The sequence below is a fragment of the Apium graveolens genome, chromosome 9 (genome assembly GCF_009905375.1).
Source record: "Apium graveolens cultivar Ventura chromosome 9, ASM990537v1, whole genome shotgun sequence".
Taxonomy (NCBI): domain Eukaryota; kingdom Viridiplantae; phylum Streptophyta; class Magnoliopsida; order Apiales; family Apiaceae; genus Apium; species Apium graveolens.
Genome location: NC_133655.1, coordinates 157,196,680 through 157,221,204, shown reverse-complemented (window position 1 = coordinate 157,221,204; position 24,525 = coordinate 157,196,680). Strand labels below are relative to the sequence as shown.

At 37.6% G+C, this 24,525-nt stretch overlaps 1 protein-coding gene and 1 long non-coding RNA gene across 2 annotated transcripts; both read right to left on the bottom strand.

Moving 5' to 3' along the window:
- Positions 1–18,022: 18,022 nt before the first annotated feature.
- On the bottom strand, positions 18,023–20,369 carry LOC141687193 (P-(S)-hydroxymandelonitrile lyase-like). Its single transcript, XM_074492388.1, has 6 exons — positions 19,798–20,369; positions 19,486–19,651; positions 19,276–19,353; positions 18,578–18,697; positions 18,313–18,484; positions 18,023–18,170 (listed from the first exon to the last, which is right to left on the bottom strand). Exons 2-5 carry the CDS (start codon positions 19,642–19,644, stop codon positions 18,314–18,316), a joined length of 528 nt encoding a protein of 175 aa, XP_074348489.1. The 5' UTR covers positions 19,645–19,651; positions 19,798–20,369; the 3' UTR covers positions 18,023–18,170; position 18,313.
- Positions 20,370–20,562: 193 nt separating this feature from the next.
- On the bottom strand, positions 20,563–22,536 carry LOC141682757 (uncharacterized). The gene is made up of 4 exons (XR_012559936.1): positions 22,362–22,536; positions 22,058–22,147; positions 21,903–21,973; positions 20,563–20,724 (listed from the first exon to the last, which is right to left on the bottom strand). It is a non-coding gene; the product is annotated as an uncharacterized LOC141682757 (long non-coding RNA).
- Positions 22,537–24,525: the final 1,989 nt, after the last annotated feature.

Genomic DNA, 24,525 nt, shown 5'->3' with positions numbered 1-24,525 from the left:
TGTGGTTGGTTTGTGGTTGATTTGGAGTAGAATATAAATTGGTAATCGCGTAAACATAGCCGTCGTAATGTCCGATTTACTTTAGACTATTTTTGTTCTTAACATCAGGACCCGAGAACTCACTGTTAGGTTTTGACCATTGCCATGATTAGATAGTTCATGTTACGAACTTCGTTTTGATATGTGGTTCGTTTGAATCCGATATACGGTTTAGGAGAAACGACCATTTTAAGTAACGGCGTTTCACGAACGAACCATTACCACTCGCCTTACTTTGAAACATAGGTTAAAGACCTTAAATGACTAATTGGAGTATGAAACATTTATGTGAAGTGTATTTTGCAGTTGGTAAGGCACTCACGAAAGAATCGCCTTAAAACCCTTAATGGTTAATTTATTAAAAATGGTGGAGCCGACGGTACTCGAGCAACTTAAGTGAATCGTTAAGCGCAAAAGCGAATGTTAGGGTCTAATTGGTTAAAGTATAGATTCATAAGCGACTTTGGTTTAATTCAAACTTATATGTTGTTTATAGGTTACCAGACTCGTCCCAAGCCATTTATCACCCCCAGTCGCTCAGGCAAGTTTTCTACCCATTATACTGTTGTTGTGATGTATACATATGTATATGCATTATCTTGTGATAGATGCATGGTGGTTAATTAGCAAATCTTGCGATATATTGGAGCATGTGATATGGTATATATGCATGTCTGTTTCGTAATCTTGATATATATCTGTTGATTCAAATGCTTATTAGTTGCATAATACCTATGCTAGAGATAAGCAGTAATTGCGTATACCCTTAGTATAGGGGACCCAAAGGTGAACATTTTCTAAAACCGGGAGTCGATGTTCCCGAGTATATTATATATATTTATATATATATATAGATATAGTTTTCAAAACTATGAATCGAATAAGGTTTATTCGATAACTTTATTTTATTAATGAATATTATTTTGAATATTCATTTGAGGACATATGACTCCGTTTATTTTATTAATGAATATTATTTTGAATATTCATTCGAGGACATATGACTCCGTTTATTTTATTTAATGAATATTATTATTTGAATATTCATTCGAGGACTTATGACTCCGATTATTTACTAATTATTATTTTTTATTTTATTAAAGAATAAGGTGTCGATAATCAAACTCACTTTTGATTATTCAAATAAAGATAATACTTTCGTATAAGTATATCTTTGGTTATTTAAAATTCATTTCAAGTATAAGTTTTAAAACTTCTACTTCAATTTTTTTTATAAAGATTATTCTTTATGGGAATATTATTTAAATAATAATATTCAGATATTTTCTAATATATTGGGACTGATTTATTTTATTAAATCAGCATCACTCCAAACATTCTTAAAAATATTTTTGAGTCTTCAAAATGATTTTAAAGGTTAGGGCGGATCCCAAAACTCATTTTTATATTTAAGATCCTCCTTTCGAAGGGGATTTAAATACTCGTTCAAAACCTGAGAGATCCGGCTCTGTGGTGTATTTTATATTCGCAACAAGGTTGCTATTCTGATAAAAGAGTTTTTGATTACTTACCCAACACTCGGGAAGTAAAGTTCTTGGTACAAGTTAATCCATTAACAGGCATCTCCTGGGAAATATCGGTGAATTTTCCTTTCCAACTAGATACGACTTCTTGGTGGAGCCGTATCAACAAGTTTCTACTTGGGGAAAATGGGGACGAGCTTTACGTTTCAGAGTCATGGATTTCATCTGAACTAGGAGTGGCGTAAGTGGTCGAGTGGCGCCGGCCCAGCCTTATTATATTGGCCCAAATGGCCCGGAAGTTCCGCTAAGACGGTCCATTCCTTAGGAGTCCAGTGTTCGGTTGACAAGTAAATCCGACAGGTTCTCCTCTACATGTAGAAAATGGTGGGGTTGCACTACTGCGACTGATCATCGTAAGTGGTCTTCCTGGCTCGACAAACTCCCGTAATGAGTTCATCATCCAGTTGGATATTTCTGCAATACTACCCGGAGCATTTCGATCGAAAGGCTATGAATGGGTGATTACCGAAGCATTGACAAGGGTCAAACAGTTAATGGTGTTTCCATTGAATGAAGTATCTCATAACTTCATTTCCTTTAAAAATTAATTCAAAGATTGAATCTATTCAAGTCTTAACTTGTGGTCTCATCTATGGGATGAACTTTTGAAACTTATTATACTTTGAACAGTGGTAGTTCAAGTAGATTTCTAAAAATGGTATAAGTATAGTAAAGTAATTGGTAAATTCATCTTCCTTTAAGCTTATATCCAGTAAGTAATTACCTTACACTTGATAAAGGATTCTAGTAAGTTATCCATTTAGATACTTGCATTATTGTTTACACTATATATTATCTTGCACGCTGTAATGCTCACTCTTGCTTCATTTCTTCATCACACAACAACAGTTAGGAAAGATGGCCAGACTCAAGCAGACCTAGCGCAAGCGCGTGGGAAGTGTCCCGCGTCTTCCCGTTGATGTTGTAGCTGCTATAGCTGCAGAGGTAGATCTATTGGTAGATCAGGCATTCTACTTTTGGGAACCAAATATTGTATAATTATAACTTGTGGCAAATAATGGCAATTAACTGTAAACTTATCAAGTAATCATTTTGGGTTGTAATAACTTTTAAATTGTGGATTCAAGGACTTGTACTTATTTCAATTTCATCTCTGAGACTATAACGGGTTGTGGTGTGTGTTAGTGTGGGGTCACAGCATGAGGTTATTTATTATTAATTAAGTTAAGTGATATTGTGGAAAAAAAGACCGTGACGACCCGGATCCCCGACCCCGGATCTGGGGGTGTTACAGAAATGGTATCAGAGCTAAGCGTTATAAACCTCAGAGATGATGCGACGATATAATAATCAACTCATAAAGATAATAAGAACTCTTGCCCAGTTCATAGTCGGACTACTTAAAGTAGTACTGCCAGTTAAAACCCTTACGGGAATCCTTATAAGTATCATGATAGTAACTTAGCTCGTTTAATGTGTAGACACATGAGATAGAGGACCCTGAGATGTTCGAGTGTGAGCATGATGAGGCACTGCTAGATGCCGAGGATCAGGAGGAGCCTGAGATGGAGGAGGATGAGGAGGACCCCTCAGAGGAGTTAGAGACAGAGGTTGTTGCTATTTCAGATGAGGAGGACCCGGATGAGGTCCCAGTAGCTGAGGAGCATGTCGGAGCTATAGTGGAGTATACTGGTACCCCTTTACCCTCACTCCCGGGGGTCAGAGCTCCTACCCCTCCACCCTATCTTGGAGCCCCTATGATGACAGCTCAGAGACCCATACTCCCGAGCCTAGGCAGACCGAGGAGGTACCCCCAGCTGCTCCGGATTCACCACCTCTCGACCCTGCCCATAGGCAGTCTTTGTTAGCTCACGGCTATGTTTAGGATGTACTGAGGACCCGAGTGGCTGTTGCTGAGGCCCGGCTGGATGAGGTCAGGAGGGAGTTGGATGCAGAGAGGGCGGGTAGGCGTGCCCGAGCTTATGAGACTAGGGCTACTATACCCTGATCCTTGAGGAGGGAGCTGACGGGGATAGAGCTCACGTCCCGAGCGAGACTCCGATCGCTCCAGGGGGACAGGCATGGTAGGATCTCCAGGCGGCAGGCCGACTATATCTTCCGTCGTGCGATGGAAAGGGTATGGGAGCTGACCCGCTCCGGTGTGTGATTCAGGACCGATGATGGGATAGTATAGTTGTCTAGTTAGTCGAGGCCATAGTAAGAGCCAATTTTCTGGGATAGTTGACTTGTATATAGCATCCCTTTTTCTGACTAGACAGATAGACTCTTGTGTATCACTTTTGGGCAGATGGCTGTAACACTGTTGTACTTTTGACCAGATCAAACTATGTATTTCTCGTATTATGTATATATTTGTTTCCTTTCAGTTCAGTTCTTTAGTGACGAGATCACTATTTTATCATTATTATTACTGTACTTCTTATTAGAACTGTCATAAAATAATAGAATTGTGAGATACATTCTCCCCATTATAGAACTGTGCAAGACACAATTTTGTGTATGATTGTGACCTAACGTTGAATTTCCCAAAAAAAATTATCAGTATCATTCCGCCAAGAAAGATTGGAACTAGGGCGAACCCTGGATCTGAGGACCAGGAAAGCCATAACCAGGACGATAGGAACCAAGAACACAGTGAAGAGGAAGATGAGGATTATGCTGAACAGGATGACTCCCTGTATGAAGAGGAGGAGGAAACATATGATGCTGAGGGATTTGAGATAGAGGCTGAAGAAGGAGAAACTGAGGTTGAGCAACCAGTACCAAACCCAGGCATGGATCCCATGGGACAGTTCATGCAACTACTAAGGCAGAACTTGGAACGTCAACCCAACCCACCCCCTCAAGAAAATAACAATGCTGTGGCAAACTCCTTCAGGGCTTTCAAGTCCCTTAAGCCCCCTGAGTTCCATGGATCAGCTGACCCAGTTGAGGCAAGGGCATGGTTAAAGGAAATGGAGAAATCCTTTGAGATTCTAAGTACCGATGAGGCACAGAAGACTGTATTTGCTACCTACCTTCTGAAAGGAGAGGCTAACTACTGGTGGGAGGCCAAGAAAAATATGGAGACAAATGCTATTATAACCTAGGAGAGATTCAGTCAGTTGTTTCTGGGAAAATATTTCCCGAGGTTTATGGAAAACCAGATGGAGCTCAAGTTCTTGGAGCTAAAGCAGAATAACTTATCTGTAGCAGAGTACGAAGCGAAATTTACTGAGTTATCAAGGTTTGTGCCGGAGTTTGTGAGCACCGAGGAAAAGAAAGCTAGGAGGTTTCAGTAGGGACTGGAACCGTGGATTCAGAATAGGGTGGCAATCCTTGAGCTTACTGATTATGCCACTCTGGTGCAAAAGGCAACAATTGTGGAAGCCGGAAGTGAACAGATGCAGAAGGAAAGAGAGAAGAAGGGAATAAAGAGGAAAAGTATGAGCATGGGTGGAGGTTCCGCAGGAAGGAGCTTCCCAACTAGATTTAATCGAGGACAGTGTCCCTACCGGGAAAGAACACTAGGTTTAAGCGGCCAATGAGTGTGAATGTGAGCCAGAGCGGCCAGAAGTCAAGAATGTCCTATTCCAACCAGTCTCGACCCCCATTGCCAGCCTGTAACACTTATGGAAAGATGCATTCTGGGGAGTGTAAGGGAAAGCCAGTAACCTACTTTAAGTGTGGACAAGTGGGCCACTATTCCCACAAATGCCTTTCATCAGCCCCTGCCGTCATTCCAACCACCACTTGTCATCAGTATGGACGCCCAGGTCATTGGAAGAGGGAATGCCCAATGAACAAACCAGCAGCTTCAGGAGCAAGCAGAGCTGCTTCTAATAAGCCACCGACTGGGAGGACTTTCAACATGACAGTCCAGGATGCTATGAAAGACTCAGATATGATAGCAGGTACCCTTTCTCTAAATTCAGTCAGTGTAAATGTTTTATTTGATTTGGGAGCAACTAAATCTTTTATATTAAAGGACTTTACGCGTAAATTAAGACTTAAGGCTGAACCCTTGATAGAACCCTTACAAGTAGAAATAGCCAATCATGAAGTTATTCTTGTTAACCAGATTCACCCCGCCTGTGAGTTAGGCATAGGGGAACAATCTTTTAGTATTGATCTGATTCTTTTAAATTAGGGGAGTTTGATGTAATTTTGGGGATGGACTGGCTATCTAGCAATGATGCTCAGATAGACTATAAGGGGAAGAAAGTTAAGTTGAATATCCCAGGAAAGAAAGAAGTCATATTTAGAGGAAAGAGGCAGACACATAAATTTTTAACTATGGCCCAGGCCAAAAGGATGCTACGAAAAGGAAATGAGGCTTACCTAGCCTATGTGGTGGACACGCAGAAGGAGGTGCCCAACCTACAAGATATTTCGGTAGTCAACGAATTTGAAGATGTATTCCCACAAGACCTTCCAGGATTATCACCCGATGGAGTGATTGAATTTGCTATTGAGTTGGCCCCAGGGACGGCGCTAGTTTCAAAAGCACCTTACCAGTTAGCCCCGTTAGAAATGAAGGAATTAGCTACTCAATTGCAGGAACTCTTGGATAAGGGTATGATAAGACCCAGTGTGTCTCTGTAGGGAGCACCAGTGTTATTTGTTAAGAAGAAGGATGGGAGCATGAGGCTGTGCATCGACTACCGAGAGTTGAACAAGCTAACCATAAAGAACAGGTACCTGTTACCTAGAATAGACGATTTGTTCGACCAGCTAAAGGATGTTGTTTATTTTTCCAAGATTGACCAGAGAACTGGATATCACCAGCTAAAGAATAAACCCGAAGATATTCCCAAGACCGCGTTCCGTACCAGGTATGGGCACTATGAGTTCTTGGTAATGTCCTTTGGATTAACCAATGCCCCAGTAGCTTTCATGGATTTAATGAACAGAGTATTTAAGAAGTACTTGGAAAAGTGTGTGATAATTTTTATCGATGATATTTTAATCTACTCAAGGACTGAGGCAGAACATGCAGAGCATTTGAGGATAGCTCTAGGAATACTCAGAGAGGAACAGTTATATGCCAAATTCTCGAAGTGTGAATTCTGGCGGAATGAAGTACAGTTTTTAGGACATGTGATCAATAAAGAAGGAGTATTGGTCGACCCCTCCAAGATAGAGGCGGTCTTAAATTGGGAAAGGCCAACCACACCCACAGAGGTAAGAAGTTTCATAGGATTGGTCGGCTACTATCGTAGATTTGTACAGGACTTTGTGAAGATCGCAGCCCCTTTGACACGACTTACTCATAAGACAGAGAAGTTTGAATGGACGGAAAAATGCGAGAACAGTTTTCAGGAATTAAAGAAAAGGTTGGTAACGGCCCCGGTGTTGGCATTGCCAGACGGAAAAGGAGATTTTGTGATATATAGTGACGCGTCGCACAAAGGATTAGGGTGTGTGCTTATGCAGCACGGTAAGGTGATTGCGTATGCGTCGAGATAATTGAAGGAATACGAGATTAGATATCCTACTCATGACCTTGAGCTCGCGACAATAGTTTTTGCCTTAAAAATTTGGAGGCACTACTTGTATGGAGAGAAGTGCGAGATTTTCACAGACCATAAGAGCCTCAAGTACATATTTACGCAGAAAGAGCTCAACATGCGCCGGAGGAGATGATTAGAGCTAATCAAGGACTATGATTGTGAGATTCTCTATCATCCGGGGAAAGCCAATGTGGTGGCTGATGCCCTTAGTAGAAAGGAAAGACTCAGAATGATAATGACTTCGGAAGAATTGATAAAGGATTTCGAGAGAATGGAAATAGAAGTAAAGGTAACCGGAACCGGAACTGAAAAACTGTTTGAGATCTCGATGCAACCAGAGTTATTGGAAAAGATTAGATTTTGCCAAGAGAAAGTAATGAATGAAGGCAGAGAGTCAATGACTGGAGAAGAGATCCATACTGAGAAAGATAATAAAGGGATAATGAGGTACTCCTACCGGATTTGGGTTCCGAACGTTCAAGAGCTTAAAGACGAGATTTTGGATGACAGCCATAGTTCAAGGTATTCCATTCACCCGGGAAGCACCAAGATGTATAGGGATTTGAAGGAGTATTACTGGTGGCCCAACATGAAGAGGGACGTAGCAGAATGGGTAAGCAAATGCTTAACTTTCCAAAGAGTAAGGGCAAAGCACCAGAGACCCAGTGGACTTTTATGACCCCTGGAGATTCCCGAATGTAAATGGGAATAGATAGCCATGGATTTTGTTGTCGGTTTACCAAGGACGAAAGCCAACCATGATGCCATATGGGTGATTATAGACCGACTGACAAAGTCAGCCCATTTCATTCCTATCAATGAGAGATACACAGTCGATAGACTGGTGGACATTTACCTTAAGGAAATAGTTACGCGACATGGAGTCCTAGCATCCATTATCTCAGACCGAGGCCCAGGTTCAACTCCAGATTTTGGAGGAGCTTTCAAGAATGTGCGGGGACCAAGTTAAATATGAGTACCACTTACCATCCCCAGATGGATGGGCAGAGTGAAAGGACCATCCAGACACTAGAGGATATGTTGAGTGTAACACCCCCAAATCCGGGGTCGGGGATTCGGGTTGTCACGAGTTCCATTTCCTTTATCAATACTTAATCTTAACAGTCAACCAACTACTGAGTACTGTGACCCCACAATACACACACACACCACAAGTTATAGTCTCAGAGATGAATATCAAAAATAACACAAGTCATTTTATTCCACAATTATAAACCGTTACACCTTAAAAGGGTTTCTGAATAAATTTACATTTCTTTGCCATTATTACAATTCATAAAGATACATAAGTCTGGTACATCAAAAGTTGAAAGCCTAGCCTATTGGTAGTTCCTACCTCAGCTACAGCGACATCAACGCCTATAGAAAACTGCGGAACGTTTCCTATCCGCTCGCAAATTGGGAGCTTGGTCCTGTTCATCTTGTCTGTCTGTTGTTGTGTGATGAAAGAAGAAAGAAAGGGTGAGCAACAAGCCCACCGAAATAATATGTATAATAATTAACAATATATGAGCATTCTCATAGTACTCATGAAAGTCTTGGTCAAGAAGAAATGAACCAAGTTGATATCTTAACGCGACCAAGTCGCAAAATATTCAGTATATATATACCTATATACTTTTCACAATCTTTGAAATCCTCTGACATGTATAATATACACAGAGTTCCAGTTTATAAATGTATAAAAATATTGTTGCAAGGTGATCTCATATATCTAACCTTGTCTCAACGTTTTTCTGAAAATTTTTGACATGCACAAGATAATCATTTACTAGATATAAGTTTAAAAGATGAAGTTACAAGATACTCCAATATACTTATATCTTTTCTGAATACTACTTGAACTACCACCGTTCAATGTATAAATAGTTCATCCCATAGATTAAGCTACAAGACAAAACTTGTATAGAATCAATCTTTGAAATATCATCAAAATGAAATGAAGTTACGAGATACTTCATTTGACGAAAACATCATTTTGAAAACTCGACCCTGCCAACACTCAACAATCGCCCAGCCGTAGCCTTTCTATCGAAGTGCTCTGGGTAGTGTTGCAGAAATATCCAATTGGATGATGAACTCATTACGGGAGTTTGCCGCGCCAGGAAGACCACTCACGATGATCAGTCGCAGTAGTGCAACCCCACCATTTTCTACATGTAGAGGAGAACCTGTCGGATTTATTTGTCAACCAAACACTGGACTCCTAAGGAATGGACCGTCTTAACGGAACTTCCAGGCCATTTGGGCCAATATAATAAGGTTGGGCCGGCGCCACTCGACCACTTACGCCACTCCTAGTTCAGATGAAATCCATGACTCTGAAACGTAAAGCTTGTCCCCCCTTTCCCCAAGTAGAAACTTGTTGATACGGCTCCACCAAGAAGTCGTATCTAGTTGGAAAGGAAAACTCACCGATATTTCCCATGCGGTGTCTGTTAATGGATTAACTTGTTCTAAGAATTTTACTTCCCGAGTGTTGGGTAAGTAATCAAAAACTCTTTTATCAAAATAACAACCTTGTTGCGAATATAAAATACACCACAGAGCCGGATCCCTCAGGTTTTGAGCGAGTATTTAAATCCCCTTCGAAAGGAAGATCATTTTGAAGACTCGAAAACATTTTTAAGAATGTTTGGAGTAATGCTGATTTAGTAAAATAAATCAGTCCCGATATATTAGAAAATATCTGAATATTATTATTTAAATAATATTCCCATAAGGGTGATCCTTATAAAAATAATCGAGGTAGGAGTTTTAAAACTCATAATTGAAATGAATATTAAATAACCAAAGATATACTTATACGAAAGTAGGATCTTTATTTGAATAATCAAAAGTGAGTTTGATTATCGACACATTATTCTTTAATAAAATAAAGAATAATAATTATTAAATAATCGAAGTCATAAGTCCTCGAATGAACATTCAAATAATAATATTCATTAAATAAAATAAACAGAGTCATATGTCCTCGAATGAATATTCAAAATAATATTCATTAATAAAATAGACGGAGTCATAAGCCCTCGAATGAATATTCAAAATAATATTTATTAATAAAATAAAGTTATCGAATAAACCTTATTCGATTCATAGTTTTGAAAACTATATCTATATATATATATATAAATATAAATATAATATACTCGGGAACATCGACTCCCAGTTTTAGAAAATGTTCACCTTTGGGTCCCCTATACTAAGAGTATACGCAACTACTGCTTATTTCTAGCATAGGTATTATGCAACTTATAAGCAATTGAATCAACAATATATATCAAGATTATGAAATAGACATGCATATATACCATATCAAATGCTCTAATATATCGCAAGATTTGCTAATTAACCACCATGCATCTATCACAAGATAATGCATATACATATGTATACATCACAACAACAGTATAACGGGTAGAAAACTTGCCTGAGTGTTCCCGGATAGACTTAAGCTGAGAGTGGGTTCGATAACCTATGAACAACAACATAAGTCAGAATTAAACCCCGGTCTCTTAAGAAACTAGACTTTAACCAATTGAACCCTAATGTCCCCTTATGGTCACTCCTACGCTTAACGAATCATATAAGTCGTTCGAGTACCCTCGGCTCCACCATTTTAATAAATTAACCATTAAGAATTTTAAGGCGATTCTTTCACGAGTACTCTACCAACTTCCTAATCCACTTTACATAATTGTTTCATACTCCAATTAGTCATTTTGGGCCTTAACCAAGGTCTCAAAGTAAAGTGAGGGGTAAAGGTTCGTTCGTCAAACGCCGTTACTTAAACGGTCGTTTCTCCTAAACCGTAAATCAGATCTAAGCGAACCACATACCAAAACGAAGCTTACGACATGATCTAGCTAAAAATGGAAAATTTAAAGATTGGTCAGTGAGTTATCTGGTCCGAGATTCATGTACAACAGTCTAAGGAAAACGGGCATTACGACGACTATATTTACAAGTTTTCCAAGTTTCTCACTACACCAAAACCTCACCAAACAACCCACAATTATTAACACATCAAAACCTCAACTACATAATACTATACCAGTCCTTATTCTCCATATTCTTCATCTCAACCAACCACAATCAAGTTCTATTAACTATAACAAGATTCATTCACCAAATCACTCCAATTTCAAATCAAACTACTAATAATCAAAGATCATGCTTCTCATTTTGAAAACCAACCATCAAACTCACAAATAGTAAAATTAAAGGCTATGGTTTGAAGTTTATACCTTCCTTGGTAGGTGTTAAGTTGCTAGGAAGCCTTAGGGAGCCTCCTACAAGCTTGATCTTTCCAAAGAAATCAAGAACACAAAGTTAGGCTTTGAAATTTCTAAGAGTATGATTGAAAGAACTGTAAAAATGAGGGTCTTACTATGCTTTTTTGGACGATACTTGTGAACTATAGTTGTAGGCCATCTCAATACCTTTCCAACGAGCTATAGAACACAACATTTGAGTGAGTATTGAAGGAGATATGACAATTTCAAGTTGCTGGGTTTGTTTTGGCCAAGAGCTTCTCTTCATGGGAACAAAGTCAAATTTTTAATTTTGTGTTATGATATTTTGCTTGGTTGATTTTCTTTTTGGCTTGGCAAATTTTGATCTTTTACCATGGTAACTTTTGCATGGCCAAGAATCAACCAACAACACACTTCTTTTTGTCATGCTTATGTCACCATGCTTGTGTCACCTTTTTAACACATGTCCTTTCCTTGTGGTTTGATGATGTCACAATCCTTGGCTTCTTGTACAAGCTTGTCTCTTGGTCGCTTATTTGTTTTACGGTTCACTTAACTTTCGTTCTCGTTCGTCATTTGAGGGATCATATCTGGGATCTTATTACTTGGGTTCCCCTAAACCTTTCTCAATATTTTATATTCCTTTTATGATCCTCTCTTATAATCCTTGAATTTAAATCCTTTTAATCATGTTACCTTATACTCATTTCTTTCGGTATCTGGTGGATTTTCGGAAAAAATCAAAGTGTCCGGATTCGAATTCTAACGACCCACACTCATTTACTTTATGGAATACTAATACGATCTTAGAATTTCCATAAAAGTACTCCTATATAGCGTGATCTGATAATTTTCCTTAATCAGCATCATCGGCAAAAGTTACTATTTATCCGTGTTTCAAAAATTCCAAAAATTGGGGTTATTACAGTCTCCCCTCCTTAAAAGGATTCCGTCCCGGAATCAGATAGAAAATAAATAGGGATACTTTCTTAGCATTGTACTTTCTAACTCTCAAGTCAATTTTCCCACATTGTGGTTCTATCATCAAACTCTGACTAGTTTGATAACCCTTCTCCTAATCACTTGTTCCTTTTCAATCTATAACCTTTCCCGGTTGCTCCATATAGGTTACGTCTGGTTGCATGTCTATGCGCTCATATGCCCCTATTTGTCTGGCATCCGGATTACACTTCCTTAACATTGATACGTGGAACACGTTATGAACTTGCTACAGGGTTGGGGGTAGGGCTAGCTCATATGCTAAATTCCCAATACGTCTTAATATCTCCAAGGGTCCAACAATTCGTGGGCTTAGCTTTCCTTTCTTTCCGAACCTCATCCATCCTTTCCAAGGGAATACCTATAACAGCACTAGGTCCCCTACTTCCTATTCTTTGTCCTTTTGTGTCAAATCAACATACTTCTTATGTCCATCTTGGGCTACTACCAGCCGTCCTCTGATTAGATCTATTATATCCCTGGTCATTTGGACCACTGCTGGTCCGAGCATCTTGCGCTCTGCAACTTCATCCTAGCGTAAGGGAGATCGACATTGTGTTCCCTCAAGGATCTCATAAGGCGACATCTCGATACTAACATACGATCTATTTTCGTAAGAAAACTCAATCCGTGTTAAGTGATCATTCCAAATTCTTTCAAGTCTATCACGCAGACTCTCATCATAGCTTCTTGCGCTATAGGTTTTGCTTCTCAATACCCACTCTTTTCCAGTTCGTAATCGTTACTATCTTTTGTACCTAATATTATACTGGTTACATTTTTGCTCGTTAGCGTTCTATAAGCTTTTAATAATTGCGTCAACCTTAGTATCACGAACGCGTTAGATTCGGAATACCACCGCACTGATACTACTTCCTTTCTAGCTGCTTCCATCTTTAAAAGCTTAATCCATCGTATAGAAGTAAAAGATTTTATTGAGAGATCACTATGATCATGAACACTTGTTACATCGCATAGTTAGTACAGAAGGTGGCCAGCCTTTAGTACTTGACAAGAAATTAAACAATAGATGGTATCCTACTAGGCTTCTATCACACAGATAGATAGTCATTCGGTAATACCTCCCCTTCTGGAAGGGTTGTTCTTCTCAGCTTATACAAAATGAAAAGGAGAGAAAAAAATGAATTGAAGAGAATTGTATATGAAAAAGTACTGCCACAATATCTGGCTTGGAATCTACCTCTGAACTATAGAGGTTTGTCATAGGAGAACAAGACATTTATATATATCAACATCAAGTATTATAGCTGTTAGGAATATGTGTATTAGTTTGATGATAAGTTAAACAAAACACTTAAGTAGAAATCTAGTGTTTGTAGCCTCAACGGATAAGACCATCTTGGCTATCCGTTGAAGGAGTAGCTTTACTTAGCAATAAGTTTAGTATTGTAGCACATTTCATTCTCTGGATTCAAGTTGTAATTCTTAGATGTTGTAGGAAATTATCAGTCATGTTGACTACTAGTGGATATGCAAATAGGAGGGCTAATTATAAATATTTCATGCCTTGTAATTTTGTATAAGTGAAGAAGTATCAACTGATATTGAAGACCTTCAACGGATAAGAAACAAAGCTTCAACGGATGTCTCTAATGCTTCAACGGATAATATCCATCAACGGATAAGTGCTTCAACGGATAAAGACTTCAACTGATAATGCATCAACGGATAAAGCTTCAATGGATAAAGCCTCAACGGATAAGGCATCAACGGATGAAAGCTTCAACGGATGCTTAGTTCATTAGTAGTTGATAGTGACAATTCACAAGCTGACAGAGGCACATGGGTTGACAGAGATAAACTGGAATATGGAAGCCTCTAGGAGGAATCAAGAAAATGCAGCATTTCCATTCTGATGCAAACAAGGGAGTATTCAAAGATTCACAGATTATCCTAGATTGCATTGGATAGAGAAATGAAGAAGAAACATGTGAAGAATCTTTTTAATTGTATTTTACAGTTTTGTCTTCACTTGTAAACTTGGTGATATATAAACCAAGTAGCAGCTAGTAATTAGATAAGAATTTTCCAGAGCTGTTCAGAAATATCCAGAGAGAAAATCATCTAGTTTGTACTAGGAAGCAGCTGTGATTTAATTCTTTGAATCACAGATTTTCTGAAATAACACATCTCTGGTTGAACAACAAATCCACCAGAAAAGTTTTTAAGTTCTTTGTGTTCTTTACATTTGTGTTTGAATATATATCTGTCTGTATTAGCTTCAAGCAATTCACACACTTGTTCTCAAAAACACTTAGCCTTAGAAACTGCTCAAAACTTGAAAAAGTTTTGAGATTTACATTCAACTCCCCTTCTGTAAATCTCATTATTAGTCCACTGGGAACAACAATTGGTATCAGAGCAAGCTCTTAACATTCAAAGAGTTTAAAGATCTATTCTGCTAACATCATGAGTAAGAAGGATATTGGTGTAAAGATTCCAATCCTGGAAAGAGATAACTATCATCACTGGAAAGTGAAGATGCATTTACATCTTCTCTCTCAAGATGAAAGCTACATCAACTGCATTGAAAATGGTCCTCACATCCCACACAAGGTGGCCACAGCTGCTACTGCTACAGTTGCTGTTGGACAGTCTATTCCCAAGCCAAAGGCAGAATGGACTGTTGAAGATATTGAAGAGGTCCACAAGGACAAGAAAGCCATGAACATTCTGTTTAATGGCCTGGATCAAGATATGTTTGACAATGTCATCAACAGCCAAACTGCTAAGGAAATTTGGGATACTGTGCAGCTTATCTGTGAAGGCACTGAGCAAGTTAGAGAAAACAAAATGCAGCTTCTCATTCAACAGTATGAATATTTTCACTTTGAAGAAGGAGAATCATTGAATGATACCTTCAACAGATTTCAGAAACTATTGAATAGATTAAAGCTGTATGGGATAGTGTACCAAGTCAAGGACTCCAATTTAAAATTTCTAAGGTCTCTACCAAAGGAATGGAAGCCGATGACTGTTTCTCTAAGAAATTCTCAAGATTATAAGGACTTCACACTTGAAAGATTATATGGAATTTTGAAGAAATATGAACTTGAGACGGAGCAAGATGAGCTGTTGGAAAAGGGAAAGAGAAAAGGAGGATCAGTTGCACTTGTAGCTGACAGTGAGAAGGTTGAAGCCAGGAATGAGGAAAAGACAATGCCAAGTCTCAAAATTGGCACAAGCAAATTAGAATCAAGCAAGGGTAAAGAGCAAGTAGCTGAGGATGAAGACAATTCCAGTCAGGATGACTCTGATGATATTGATGAACATCTGGCCTTTCTGTCCAGGAGGTTTGCAAAGATGAAGTTCAGGAAAAATACAAAATTCACTAAGCCAAACAAAAACATGGTGGACAAATCAAAGTTCAGATGTTACAACTGTGGCATTAGTGGACACTTTGCAAGTGAGTGTAGGTAGCCAACTTCTGATAAAAAGAAATTTGAGCAAGTTGATTACAAAAAGAAGTATTTTGATTTGCTCAAACAAAAGGAAAGAGCTTTTCTCACTCAAGATGATTGGGCAGCAGATGGGGTCAATGAAGATGATGATGTGGAATATGTCTACCTAGCCCTGATGGCTAATTCTGATGAAAATAAAACTAGTTCATCAAGCAACCAGGTAATTACTACTGATCTCTCTCAGCTTTCTAAACATGAATGCAATGAAGCCATAAATGATATGTCCAATGAATTATATCATTTGTGTGTTTCCCTTAAATCACTAGCTAAAGAAAACACTAGGATCAAAGAGAATAATGTGTTTTTAAGTGATAGGAATGCTGTGTTAGAGAATCAGGTAATTGAGCTTGAAAAGATTAAACTTAAATGCTTGACTGTTGAGAGTGAACTAGAAGAAGCTGTTAAGAAAGTAGAAATTCTTTCTAAACAGTTAGAAAGTGAGCAAGAGGTAATCAAGGCCTGGAAAACATCTAGGGATGTTAGTGTTCAAATTGCCAAGGTTCAGGGAATTGAATCATTCTGTGAGGATGCCTGGAAGAAAAATAAAAAGGAGTTAGAATTAATTGATGGATTGTCAACGGATGTGGAATCAACGGATGATGAAAGTTATCCGTTGAAGGAAGAAAAGGAGCATCCGTTGAAGGCTCATCAATTAAAATAGGCAAGTAATTTTAAAAATAAAAACCTTAATAAGAAGAATGATTCAACTCTCAAGAACTTTGTCAAAGAAGGAGCTAGCACATCCAAAGATCCCAGTAAGGTGAATATAGGACACATGACTTTAGATCAGCTGAGAAATAGGCTTAAGTTGGTTGAGGATAAGAAGGAAACTAAAAGAAAACCTAAAAGAAATGGGAAGGTAGGGATTAATAAACATAACAATTACACACCTGATAGGTATGCTTCTAGAAAATGCTGTGTGCATTGTAAAAGTGTTAATCACCTATCTGATAATTGCAAATATGTTAAAAATACTCTCATGCCTTCAAATCCCTCCATGCCTAACATGTCTATGTCACCTCTGCATGCCATGCCTGTTTAGTCTCATCAGAATCCCCATGCACATTTTGCAAACATGCCATATATTAATAATCCTTATTTTACTGCATTTAGTATGCCTCAAATGCTATACAATATGCCTATGTGGAATAACATGTTTGCACAATCTATGCCTTATCAATCAAATGTGCTAAATGATTCTGTGACTAACCCTACACTTCAACCAACCACATCTGAGATCAAGGTTGACCCAAAGTTACCCAAGTCAAAAGATGCAGGAGGAATGAAGTCTAGGAAAAAGACTAACAAGGCTGGACCCAAGGAAACTTGGGTACCAAAATCAACTTGATTGATTTTGTTGTGTGCAGGGACAAAGAAGGAATCTATGGTACTTGGACAGTGGTTGTTCAAGACACATGCACTACAAGAAAAAAGTCCATAGACATCGCTTTTTGACCGATGTCTATGTTGTTTCACAACCGATGTTGATGTCGGTGATGTCTATTCTAGACATCGGTGGATACCCGATGTCTATACTCGATTAGACATCGATTTTAGTTAAAAAACAGATGTCTATGTGTTGATTATTTACATCAAATGCTATAAATAAATTATTTAATAACTAAATTACACCTAATTAAACATGTTAAACACATCATGAGCTATGTTTTTTGTCATAAAAACATCTATAATTTTGACAGAGGTGATGTAAAATGGCATATTAAACATCTGTTTCTTTAATGAAAGGTGATGTCTAATTTAGCGTATAGACATCACTTTTTTCTAGAATGAAGTGATGTATATGTATCATTTAGACTTGAACATGTTAGTCTTTCACATCAGTTATTTGTCTGAAACTGATGTACATTGCGTTTTTTGACATCAGTTTTGTTTGGTTAAAAGTGATGTTTATAATGTCACTTGACATCAGTTTTATCTTAAACAAAGTGATTTATATGTTTCATTTAGACTTGAACCTGGATTTCTTTGACATCAGTGTTTTACCTTAAAGTGATGTACATTATCTTTTTGACATCAGCTTTTCTTATATACATGTCAAGTGCTAAACACTGCTAACACAAAAAGAAATAAACAAGATTTATGTAAGACCATGTAAATGGGTAGCCAGTATATTGAAAATTTCTTCAATCAGTAGTAATATCTCTTAAACTCTCTCTTGCATAGCAGGTTTACTATACATACACCTAAACACTAATGACCATAAAAGTAAGACATGATGTATATGAACGATTAGCTGCCTAACATTTACAGATAAAACTCAGATGCCACTGAGTCATTCTGTACTCGTCTTTCATATTATCTTCTAAAAGAGCTCCATTAACTGCTGGACAACATCTGATGAGCAAGGAAAGTAAACACTGCATGTTATTAACTTTATACAAGCAAAGTTTATCCAAAAGTATAATGATCGTAAGTTATATACCTATTTCATAGCAAGTAATGTTTAGTCTAGTAATAATAGACTCCGGATGGCGACCTCATGAGGAAGTGTTTAGGATATTGGAGACATTTGTTTGAGGAAGCTCTCCAGCCAAAAAGGAAGAGAACAAAGCAAGTGCACGAGAAGGCTGATAACTTGGAACAAAATGTCGGGATCCCCTTACAGTCACAAATGTCAAATTTTTGTATCCAACTGCATATCCTCCCACCTTGAAAAACATCATCGAAGAAATTAATGATTCGTGATTTGACAACTAGAGGAAGGGTTTTGTGTGTGCTTGCTGATAATGTAGTATTTGTACCTCAGCCTTAGTGTACCAGGGGTACCATTGTGTTTTGACTGTAGTTTGAAGATAGTCTATGGCATATCTTGTTGTTGTCACTGACACTACGCCATCCGTGTCCCCGCTGCACTGATGCCAGACACTGATGCCACTGCACATAAGATGAATTTGTTACTTCATTTGATTAACATTTAAATTATAACACCTGACAAAAAAAATCATAATATGTATGTTACAGTTATTTGTCTTTCATGGATTTTTACACAAAGCTTTATAAAAACTTCATTAACCTATTTGCAGGAAAAAACATCCATAGCAGTATATCTAATTGGGGCAAATGAGATGGATAAAAGTAATGGTTTAAAACACACAGGAACAACCTCATGAAAAGGAGGAAGTAGCCTGATGGACAAGACCTAGCACTGTGACCCATTCGTTTGATTCTCGCCTTTGAATACTTGCTAGGATTAGGAAAACACTACAGGGCCAATGAGAATAATGTATTAGGGTTCTAAACTTGGTCCAAAGTCATGTGTACTAATCTTGTAAGAATTGAAATGAAAAACTGCTTTGTAGTATGGTGTTTTTGGCTCTAATTATCAACCACCAGCACATTGAAACTCTATAGAGGCTTTCTGTATCATTAATAGTGAATTAAAAACTGATTTTTGGAACACAATATAAGTGGTCTTATATGACAAAAGACAGTAGTGCACCTGCTCCGATGTAGCATAAGTTCCATACTGAATCTTTGTGCGAAGCATAGCCTTTAAAGAAGCAAAGAGATATTGAACCTGAGGGAAACCCAAAGAACTTAACATTAGTTTCCCAGTTTGTTACTTTTACATACTAGATATAATTAAACCAGGAACAATATATAAGAAAACAAGGATCACTTAATACATCAAACACATAGAGAATCATACCTTCTCAACGATAGATATGAGCTTAAAAGTCAAGTACAGCCCCGCAATTAGAGATGAAAAGAGGCTTCCATATTCATTGTTCGAAAAGAAACGATACCAAACTGGAGCCGGAAGGAAAGCACGGTATAGCAGTACAACATACTCGACTAAAGTTAACATTTTTTCCCTTGAAAAACATTTACAGTTAGAAAAGAAATATAATCTACAAAGAGTTAATATCTTGTATGAAGTTCTTTCACAATTTTTTTTATTATGTGGTGATACTAACATAAATATTTTTAGGTCCTTTGTTTTTAGTGTACATTGGCTCACCTGCTTACGGTACATTCTACCCCTGCTATTTTTGTAGTACATGAATATACTACACTTAAGAATCATTGATGCCTGACGAACCAATGCATCTGAAACAAAATAGATTATCATAATACATGGAGTGGCAAATAATAAGGTTACTCATATCAACATACACAACGCGTTCTTTCTCCTGTCAGCTGGAGAAAACAAAAGAATTTAAAAAGAATGTGTAGTAAGCATAATATAGTTCTACTTCTATACACTGTTTAAGAGATATTAAGAAATTTCCATGATTTTGTTAACATGTCTCAGATGTGTAAATTCAGTAGACAAAAACGCAAACAATAGAAATACAAGTTTTACACATTTCAAACAGCTCAGATTACTCTATTTTGATTAGATAGCACAATATGCAGTATAAAATTAGGTTTTCTTCAAATGTAATATATACTATAGAAAAGATACCAACTGCTTGCGGAAAATGGAATGGAAAAAGGCTAAAAACATATGAAGGGGAAGAGAAGTATGGATAAGGTAGGTTGAAGGGTATAATGGATTGCAAAATTCTTGTTCACCTATATAGCCAGACACAGATGCCACTGTTCCTTGATAACTGGCAAGACTGTTATTGGGGCTTCCGTATAATCAATTACACCACTACAGATAACAACATTATATAATTAGTCAGAGTACCAATTGTAAGTCAAATAATTTTAAGATTAGATGATAAGCTGTGATTTAACAATCTACTAGATATGTGTACCTGCAAGATTCCATGTCTTTGGAGGAATAGTGACATGAGGGCATCCATCTCTTGTAATGAACGGGTACACCAACAAGCTCTTCTATTCTTTCCACGTAGTCACGTGCAGCCTTTGGCAGATCAGAGTAGTTTCTGATGGAAGAAATATCAGATTGCCAGCCAGGCATTTTTTCATATTCAACCTGAGGACAAAAGTATAAATAAACAATCAACAAAAATACAAGTCTTTCAGCATAGTGATACACCAGGAGCTGTAGCTTCAGCATGATAGACTATGCAAGTAGGATGGAACAAGTACAGCTTAGTCAGGCAAAATACAGTCATATCGGGCTTCATTACAAAAAAGAGATACACTATCAAGATGACTCATTCGGTTTGATATAGGAAATAATTAGTTTTGGTAACAGGGAATCCTTCATGAATATAAGGTATTGAAATGTAAAACAAGATGGATCAATCGGGCTGTATATTGCAAAGAGCTTTAAAGCAGTAAATTTTAATATGTTCAGTTGGAAAAATGGAAATAGATAGCACATAAGATGAATTTGTTACTTCATTTGATTAACATTTAAATCATAACACCTGACAAAAAAAAATCATAATATGTATGTTACAGTTATTTGTCTTTCATGGATTTTTACAACTTGTTCCTTCTCACGTGTTTGCTCATTCCACTCACCTTCACAAATCTTTCATCATCTTTTCCCAATAATCTATCAGATCTACTACTATAGTCTCTATCTCCCTCCCTTCTATTTTTTACTTTCCTTCAGACGTGATACTGTCAGTATCAATCTTAGAGTAGTAAGGCACATGCAATAGATAGTAAAGCATGTGACCAGTAGTAATCTATTGTTCCTTTAAATTGAGTTTCCTCGTCTATGTATGCATTACCAATCTGCAAATTAAGGTACTCCATGTCAGTTATCATTGTTCATGTTTTATACGTGCTACCATGAAATGATTTCTACAGGTTCCATTTCCATTTAGGCCATGAGATATATGCTCCTTCACTACTAAAACCCACCTGCAGACTGTAACTAAAATCACTACAGTTCTGGAATATAACAAGAAAAATAAAATCCACTAATCAGACCATAATATCAAAAACATCAAGCAAAATAACATCATTTCTTACATGCCTAAAATACTACATTCCAAATACAAAATATAAAACCTCTACAATTCCGCAACATAGCTATAAAAATCATCAAACCAAATTAACCACCCGATAAATACCAAATCAAACATAACATCAGTCATCAAGCAAAATGGCTTCAGGATATTTAAGTAAAATGTGATTTCTTCTCAACACCGAGAATGATAGTATCACTACCTCTAACATCGACGGAGGCGTTACCTTTACGGACATCTTCGATAGCGTATTTCACTTGAAGTAGATGACCCTCCGGTGAGAACACGTTCATTGCTCTGTCATATCGAGCCATCTCTCCTTTATTAATTCTAACAAATCAAAGTAAAAAAACATAAAACTAAGTATGACATTAAACGGACCTAGATCGCAAAGAATTTCATATTTAGCTTTTGTGTGGTAGAAAGAATATCCAGAACTTGAAGCCACGTATCATGATTGATTTGCAATTCCTGTATAAAACAAATTCAAAATAATTAGTAACACCATACAGTACTTCAATTTGGATTTTTATTGTAAAAAATCCCCAATTCTAAAAACTAGGGTTTCGATTTAAAGGATTTGATTAAAAAAACTAGGGTTTCGATTTAAAAACCAGGGTTTCGATTAATGCAAAGAAGACCAATTAATTTACTTTATAATATGAAAACGAAAAGAGAAATAAACCTAATTGAAAGAGAGAGAGAGCTGATGAGCGAAGAGAGTAGAGAAAGCTGAGAGAAAAAGAGAGCATAGCAGATGTGGTGAGAGGTGGTGAGTAGCAGTGAGTGAGTGATGAGAAGGGTGTGTTCTTGTCGGAGAGAGAGCTGTGAGAGAGAGCTGTGAGAGACAGAGAGAGCTGTGAGAGAGATGTGAGAGGGAGTGAGAATGAGAGAGTTTTTAGTTTTTATTTAATTTGAGAGGGGGAAACCTAAAATTGTCAAGGAGGGAATAAAATTTTGTTAAGGGGGAAAAGAATTGAGGAGGCCCGCGCGTTCCATATTAAAAAACTCAACTTAAGACATCGGTTTTCAAATAGACGGTGTCTTAAAAATAGAAAGACATCGAATAAATACGGGGTGATGTCAATTATGTTTGAGACATCAGTGGCATCAGTGACCGATGTCTAATGTGTGATGTCTATTAACATTTTCTTGTAGTGATGACAGGAGATTTCACCCTGCTCACAGAGTTTAAGGAGAGAGCTGGCCCCTAGCATAACCTTTGGAGATGACAGCAAAGGATTCACTATGGGATATGGCTTGATTTCAAAAGGAAATGTCATCATTGATGAAGTTGCATTGGTTGATGGTCTCAAACACAACTTATTGAGCATCAGTCAACTATGTGACAGAGGGAATACTGTTTCCTTCAATTCTGAAGCCTGTATTGTCACAAGTAAAAAGGACAATAAAGTGGTTCTAACTGGAGTTAGAAAAGGGAATGTGTACTTAGCTGACTTCAACTCTACAGATGCAGAATCCATTACTTGTCTTTTCAGCAAAGCAAGTGCAGTTGAAAGTTGGCTATGGCACAAGAAGCTGTCCCATTTGAATTTCAAGATAATGAATGATCTAGTCAAAAAGGACTTAGTTAGAGGAATGCCTCTAGTGGAATTCACAAGGGATGGACTGTGTGATGCTTGTCAGAAAGGGAAAGCAAAAGAAAGTATCATTCAGTAAGAAGCTTGAATCTGCAATTGATGAACCATTACAACTGCTACACATGGATCTTTTTGGACCAGTCAATGTATTGTCAATTTCAAGGAAAAGATATTGCCTAGTGATTGTTGATGATTTCTCTAAGTTTTCATGGGTCTATTTTCTTGGATCAAAGGATGAAGCTAGTGAAATCATTATCAATCATATCAAGACAAGTCAACAAATCATCCTGATTTTCAAAGTAAGGAACATTAGGAGTGACAATGGAACTGAGTTCAAGAATTCAACCATGAAGTTGTTCTGTGAAGAAAATGGTATCATGCATGAGTTCTCAGCTCCAAGGACCCCACAACAAAAATGGTGTGGTGGAAAGGAAAGAACAGATCACTAATTGAAGCTGCAAGGACAATGCTTGAAGAGTCAAAACTCCCAACTTACTTTTGGGCTGAGGCTGTTAAACTGTGCATGTTACACTCAGATATTTCTCTAATCAATCAGGCAAAAGGGCATGACTCCCTATCAATTATTCAAGAGAAGAAAACCAACTTTAAACTTTCTGCATGTCTTTGGTTGCAAATGTTACATCTTAAGGAAATCAATCTGATCACAAAGGAAAGTTTGATGCAAAGGTTGATGAAAGGAATATTTGTTTGGTTATTCTGCTGGAAAATCATACAGGGTCTACAATCTAAGAAACAACATTGTCATGGAATCTTGCATGTTGTGTTTGATGATAAAAAGATTGATGGACTAACAGATGAGGGACATCGTGAAGGACTCAAATTTGACAACATTGAGATATATTGTGATGATAGTGAAGATGAGAATGATGAAGAAGGCATCTCAAGAAGAATTCAGAATCTGCCTTTGGATAATGCACAGAATGCTGCATCCGTTGAAAGTCATAATTCAGCTTCCGTTGATAGAAGCAATGCAGCATCGTTGAAAGACAAGTGCATCATCCGTTGAGTTCATAATGAAGCCATCGTTGATCACAGTCTGTCAATGGATATCCCATTCACTTCATCAGTTGATAGAGCTCCCAATTCCTTTCAAAGGATTAGAAAACTCAGGGGGAGTTTCAACCAATGAACATTCTATCTCACATCATGACAATACTGAGGCAACCTCATCTAGAGCTAATCTACCACTCAAAGAAAATGGACCAAGAATCACCCTTTGAACTGATC

Bases quoted from the DNA above. Each gene is read 5' to 3' on its own strand.
- LOC141687193 (XM_074492388.1), bottom strand. From the start codon at position 19,644: ATGTTAACTTTAGTCGAGTATGTTGTACTGCTATACCGTGCTTTCCTT. The intron at 19,354-19,485 runs GTATGATTCTCT...GGTTTCCCTCAG, and splicing joins TCATATCTATCGTTGAGAAG to GTTCAATATCTCTTTGCTTC. The intron at 18,698-19,275 runs GTGCACTACTGT...GGCATCAGTGTC, and splicing joins CTTATGCTACATCGGAGCAG to TGGCATCAGTGCAGCGGGGA.